Below are 6,718 nucleotides of genomic sequence, written 5' to 3' on the forward strand. Positions count from 1 at the left end.
CCTCCCCCCGCGATAATTTTTCCTGGCTCCGCCACTACCCCATACAACAAAACCCACCAACCTACCAAGCGAGCCGACAAATCTGTCACCCAAGGCACCAGAGTTGACAATGTAACACTCCACCGAGAGCTGTCACTCCGACCAGCCCCGAGGCCCGAGCAGACGACTCTACCGCCCACACGACCAAATCCAGCACCCCGCAATACTCTCTAAAACCACCGCTCCAACTTCCCCGCCGGCCTCAAGGCCACGCTCCATACAAGCCGACGACACCACCCACGCGACCGAATAAGACACTCCACAACACTAAGGAATAGATTATGATACTCTTTTTTGACCGAAGTTAGAATTTCTTTGAAGCAGAAAGCAACAACAGAAAGTTAAGACGTATATTTCACTAATTTATTTACACAAACAAACATCAACAATCTCTTATTTGAAACTACGGAATATTGAGACACGTGCTTTTAAAACGGCGTGTTCTACAAAGAACACAAACGTGAATTTGCTCAAACTAGATGCCCGGTAGTACTCCCTCCATCCCAATATATAAGACCATTTTTTACACTATCATAATGTCAAAAATTATCTTACATTTTGGGACCAAGGGAGTAGAGTACTTCCTAAACTTACTCCCAAAACTAATAGGAGATGTTTTAGATCACTAGAGGTTGTACGTCTTTGCATTGCTAAAGGTTCTCGAAAACGATAAGAATTGTTTTTCCCTTGCCACAATCCTGCAATCTGAAGAGCGCGAGTAGAGTTGTGCTCTTTGGATTGCGTGAGTGGAGGGAACAGAGCATATTCAAATATAAAAAAACTGACGAGCAACAGAGTACACCATAAACAACGGTAGCCTCTCAATAAAACAACGCGAGCATACGGGACAGGAAAATTTGGTATAGGTAAAATCATTTGTACTGACTACTGGTGCCTAGCTTTCAGTTACAACAAGGTACACTAGAACCAGTTTAGCAACTAAACTGAAGAGGGGGTCCGATACAGTTATCCCTAAATATCAACCATCGATTTCCATTTTGTCCTCCGGCTTTACAGTCGAAGGCCCGACACCGTTTGCCGCCGCAACGCCTGCATCTTGTGGAGGCTTGGCTTCTTCGACACTGGCATCTACCACTTGCTCTTTGGGGGTAGCAGCACCGTTCTCTTGGACTCTCAAGACCCGATCAACGTCCTCGCATACTTTCTCGAACTGATGGAGGCTGTTGGCTAGACTCGCAGAGGCTGCCTTGTCACCACAGAACGAATTGAGTGCACGTGGGCCGCTGTCTTCAAGCACACCGCACATCTGCAAGCATAAAGACAACGGTCAGTCAAGGAAACTATACATACACTTCGGAAGAGGAATAGGCATGTTAGGTCGTTAGCTCATGAACACTTGGTTCATTAGGTACCTTGTTGTAAAGATGGGAAAGGTGTGCCTGGTCAGTTGAGCCATCAGAAGCCACTTCTTTGGCAGCTGGAAAGAGGGACACACTTAATGAATAAGCAATGGACATTAACTCACGGAATATACAGTAAAATAAAATGGCATCTATTTAAGTATCACCACATACCATAGCTGTATGGCAACAATAGACAGGGGAACCAAAAGAGGTAAACAGAGTTAAGGAGTTGCCACAAATCCAGTGATGATACAAGGCTAAAAATTACGAACGCTAGCAAGAGCACCGAACTGTCAAATACAATTTACAAGTCCACCGAGAGAACTACCTACTGCTAAGATCCCAGGCTAGTCCAAGAACACAAACCTTAGAAACATGTGATAACCAAAGACAGGTGTGCAAACACAGCTATATCTGCATAGATAAGAAAATTAAGAGAGAAAGATCACTTACAAATTGGTACAAGAGGGGGAAGTTCTCTCAACACTTCACTGATATCTGGAACAGCTGGGCTATGTCCCATAGGAATATTTTGTTCAGTAAGATCATCAGGAACAGGAGTATTTGTTTTTATCTGCAAAACCAAAAGATATGACTTCAATAATTGCTGCACAACAAAGATTAGTCCCAGTGTATGTTTACGGCAGAGATCATGCGCCATACCACGGCATATTCAAGGTCCAAGCATTTTTCCAGAATATGGTATCTCTTTCTGATAAACTCAACAATCTTTCTCTGGATGTCCCTGTATTGAGATAAGCTCGTTGGGTTCACCTGCACTTCCTGTGTGCTTTCCAGATTTCCCTGGAAAAAGCATGCAATTAAAATAAATCAAATGGCTCACAGCCTTCTGATTTTAGTTAGGAAATTGATGTGTGCGCTCACTAACATTTGCCTCATTGTTTGACTGAGAACTAATCAATTCATTAGCAGAAGGAAGATTAAGCTCCCGTCGAGCAGTTTCAAATAGCCCGTTATCTCTGTCATCTGATATGTATTGCCACCTGGCATACCCGTGCCTAATGAAAGAAAAACCAAAATCAGTACCATAGATGCTATATTGTACACCAGCTATGTTTGTGCAAAAAAGAAACAAAAAGAAGATGAATAATGCATTTTTCATTAATTAAAACAGAAGCAAAGCAGTATGAATATATTAAAACACACCATTCACTTCGAGGGGCGCAAAATTCATACTTTAATTCTTAATCCAGGAGAAAAAAGAATTACATTCCTACTCCCTCCGTTCGGAATTACTTGTCTCGGAAATGAATGTATCTAGATGTATTTTAGTTCTAGATACATTCATTTCCGAGACAAGTAATTCCGAACGGAGGGAGTATAAGATTTGAGAAAGGAGAAAAAATGCTCTAGTGTAACCAAATAGGGCTCAAACCCTCTCTCTCTCTGGGTAGCATGAAGTTAAGTACGCAAGCCAACTGCACCAATGACTGATTATGTTCTTTACATGAAAATAATTATACAAGCAAATTGGCCAATTAGTACAAAAATATACCAATGAAGTACTCCCTCTGTAAACTAATACAAGACATTTTAGACACACAAGTGTGTAAAACGTCTTATATTACTTTACAGAGGTAGTAGGTTTTTTATGGTACGTGTATTACTGCCTTTTGTGCTTGCCATATATACTTTACTTAAAACATTTAAAATATTGAGGCAAAATCCATAGTTCTTAAAGAATCAATCTAGTCGCAAAACTTGCTCAGGTCAATTGGCTAGTTACATGAGGCATATAGAATACTGAATAGTACTTATGGTAACAAACAGGACATATGAAATGGATGCATACTTTATTAATGCTTTCAGTAACAGTAGATCATGTTCCCCTTTCCATATTCTTCCACCTGATAAGCCAGTAAATTCATGCAACAAGTAGTTGGGGAAGAGTTTTGTAATTTTTCCTTGCTCCATGGCAGCCACCTGGGACCATAAAAACAGCACAATGTTCAATCGCTATCTACGTTATTGACGAGAGAATCATGTATTGAAGTAATATTATTCTATAAAATCTACAAGGGCAAGGGATCACAGAAATCACACAATTACCTGGCTTGTAAACTAACAATCAAGAACAGTGCCATTTCATAAATACATAACAAGGTAAACTACTGAAATTTCAGTCCGAATATGCAACCTGGTTTATCTGCTAGGCCTGGCATGTTTATCCTAAAAAAATGATTTTGATCTTGCATATTAAAAATCTGACAAACAAACTATATGCAATTGTAAGAATTTTTACTTCAGTGAATGACTTTAAAAGAGGCGTTTAGAGCAGGTGCATGCAATTGTAAGCCTTTTAGTGCAGTAGATGACTTCAAAAGATGGGCTTAGAGCAGTTGAACAAAAATCCAGGTAAAAAAAGGACACTGACAGTTTGACTGGAATATGGTGAGAACCACGGTGAAGCACGACCCAAGAATCCTAAGAACCATGTTTGTGCTATAACCAATCACAACCCACAGCTTATGAGCTTGGGCAGTCGATAATTTCTTAATTGTTTTTAATGGTTAGATGCCGAATTGCCAATACCAACTGTCACATACATACTACTACAAAATATAATATACTCCCTCTGTCCTAAAATAAGTGTCTCAACTTTGTAGTAACTCTAGTGCAAAGCTGTACTAAGGTTGAGACACTTATTTTGGGACGGAGGGAGTAGTTGACAGTCATAATTTGGAACCAAATAACGATAATTGGCTTAGTTGAAATGTATGCAGCAGAATGCTACCGTTTTCCATAAAAATGGCTTAATTGCAACCTAAGCAATCAAGTGTGAACACATAAGGATGCAGTATATATTTGGCATTGCCAGTAAAAGCAAGGCATATGTATTTACACTGATGCAATACCTTAAAATATGTGATGTCCTGCTGTTTAAACCATACGCAGACCATATTACATTAAATTAATGGGGCTTGCTTAACACCACAGAAATAAAAACAACTTCATGTTTTATTTATTCATTTGCGACTAAACAGCTTCATTGTTTCAGCCACATACTCCAAAAATAGTCTAGTTTTGGAGTTAAACCCGAACGATACAAGAGAGTGCCCTAAAGTAAAGCTGAGCACATAATGCATGATATTATGAACATATACCTTCTCCTCCACAAGTGATATTTTGGCTAGCCTGACCAATGTCTCATCAGCACGCATTTCCTTCGGCACACCATCTACATTTATGCATATGGGGTTAAAAGTAAGCATAAATGAAAATGAATGAAATTGGTACTAAGCGGCATATACCTGCATAGGTTGGTGAGTCATTTGTGTCCTCTACAAGATGGGCCATGACAAGCTCACCATATCTACAAGAACCAATATGGATAGGGTTCATATTACAGAAATAATTAAATGTGGAAACTAGAAAGAGCAAATAAAAAGAGGGAACAAAACTGGCCCAGAATACTGCTTCTTGAACGAGAACAGGCTAGGATTTATCCAGTAATTTTTAACATGGAATACTACACCATTTTGCTCACTTTGTGAAATGGCATATGAGGTCTCTCTGATTGCAAGTAATCTTATCCAAGGTTTTTGTAACATAGCTTGCGGAAGGCAAACATCACAACATTCCGTAGGAACATTAGAGCAAACATGTCTATGATCAAATTATTAAAAAAAATACTTATGCTTTCCAGTACCAACATGATTACAAAAAAGAACATCTATGGCCACAGAACTACAGCACAGCTTTCTGTGATGCATGAATCATAATACTAAAGGTACAGAACTATGCATCGTCCACGAAAACGGATACTTGAGCTTCAGACACTCATCGAAATTGACATTTCAAGGCTTAAGTTGGTATAACCATGGTTGTCAGCTGAAGAAAAATCCAGAATCACGAGTCAATATATACTAAGTGGACAGAAGCCAATTCTTATGTTTATTATCATAATTGTTTAAGATATCTCAGGCAATCCCAATGAACAAATAAGAAAGAACATTGCTGATTTACATAACAGATAATTAGTCCAACTTGTGCTTACAAGAATGCCAATTATATTCTGGCACCTGAACAAATATACTTTGTAATCAATAATACTGAGATAACAGTAGGGCATACCTCTGAATTTCCTCGACACTTTTCCCCTTCAAACGAGGAAGATACTCTTTCCAATCATAGTTCTGAAAACCATACCTGCAAGGTTGAATGGGAAAAGTAATTGACCATGAAAAACAACATGCCACACATTAATGTTCTTCTACTAGTATATAAGAACGTTTAGATCACTAAAGTAGTGATCTAAACGCTCTAATATTTCTTAACGGAGGGAGATTACTGAGATTGGAAGATAAAACGGTGTACTCAAGGCACAAATGAGGATACTTAATCTGGACCAAAAATATACTTCTTTGGGGTACAAAGATAACTGTTAGAACCTAACATGGAAGCAGACAACAAACAGAAAACCATGTCATTCAAACATGTGCACAAAAGAAGGATTTAGAACTGTTCCAAGCTTGACAACATAGCATATTTTTTAACATCATTTTTATATAATGATATTCCTCAGTAAGTGGGAGGGGGGAAGGAGGAAAGGGGCTAAAACTTCTAGTTTGATCAGCATGTCACCTAAAGCAATAAAAATGCTTGCATGTATGCAGTTATATAGGGTAAAGCAGTGAGTACCTTAACCTAAAGATCAGAAGAAGAAAAAAGTACATATTTTGAACTAACCTCATGAGTGTCTGTAGGAATTGTGTTCGTTGAACGTGATTGAATCCATAAACTTTTAAAGCACGCCCTTCACCCTCCATCAAAGGGAGTGAATCTACATTACCTGGTGAAGATGTATCGGAGGTAAAGAACAATATTTACAAGTAGCAATAAATAATAGTAAATGATAACACGGAATATACTGTATATAATTTCATTACGTGAGTTTTTCTTAGAATACTGAGCCTTCCTCCCAGAAACATTTGCTGGTAAACTCGTGTCATTATCCGACACATCATCATCATAGGAGTAATCCTCGTCTTCAGAACTTAACTCATGCAGGCCAGTAATGTCATCCTCATCAGCAGCAGCCATCTATGTATGATACAAGAAGAAAAGAAGGGCTCATTAGTCTATTTCATTGATTAATATGCATATGCACGATACTACCAATTTATTCAAAATGGCATCCATATAATTTGCACATTTCTCAATAGGAATTACTAGTTTGTGAAGAGCAAGAAATAAGAAAAAAAAATCGTGGTTCGAGGTCTGAAGCAAAAGACCACCTGTCATACTAGGGAGGAAAAAATACAAAAGATATCAAGTTTCAACGAAAATGAACA

General features: G+C 38.6%; 1 protein-coding gene across 1 annotated transcript in view; it reads right to left on the reverse strand.

Moving 5' to 3' along the window:
* Window positions 1–836: 836 nt before the first annotated feature.
* The window catches only part of LOC119337113 (CHD3-type chromatin-remodeling factor PICKLE-like), a 20,389-nt gene continuing 14,507 nt past the window's right edge, over window positions 837–6,718 (reverse strand). Inside the window, exons 21-31 of the mRNA XM_037609224.1 lie at window positions 6,314–6,467; window positions 6,114–6,216; window positions 5,499–5,573; window positions 4,676–4,737; window positions 4,529–4,602; window positions 3,217–3,347; window positions 2,293–2,422; window positions 2,067–2,207; window positions 1,857–1,977; window positions 1,413–1,477; window positions 837–1,306 (exon numbers count right to left, since the gene is read on the reverse strand). Of these exons, the coding sequence (XP_037465121.1) occupies window positions 1,019–1,306; window positions 1,413–1,477; window positions 1,857–1,977; window positions 2,067–2,207; window positions 2,293–2,422; window positions 3,217–3,347; window positions 4,529–4,602; window positions 4,676–4,737; window positions 5,499–5,573; window positions 6,114–6,216; window positions 6,314–6,467 (1,344 nt within the window). The 3' untranslated portion in view covers window positions 837–1,018. The remainder of the gene's footprint in view (window positions 1,307–1,412; window positions 1,478–1,856; window positions 1,978–2,066; window positions 2,208–2,292; window positions 2,423–3,216; window positions 3,348–4,528; window positions 4,603–4,675; window positions 4,738–5,498; window positions 5,574–6,113; window positions 6,217–6,313; window positions 6,468–6,718) is intronic.

This window comes from Triticum dicoccoides, chromosome 7B (genome assembly GCF_002162155.2).
Source record: "Triticum dicoccoides isolate Atlit2015 ecotype Zavitan chromosome 7B, WEW_v2.0, whole genome shotgun sequence".
Classification (NCBI taxonomy): domain Eukaryota; kingdom Viridiplantae; phylum Streptophyta; class Magnoliopsida; order Poales; family Poaceae; genus Triticum; species Triticum dicoccoides.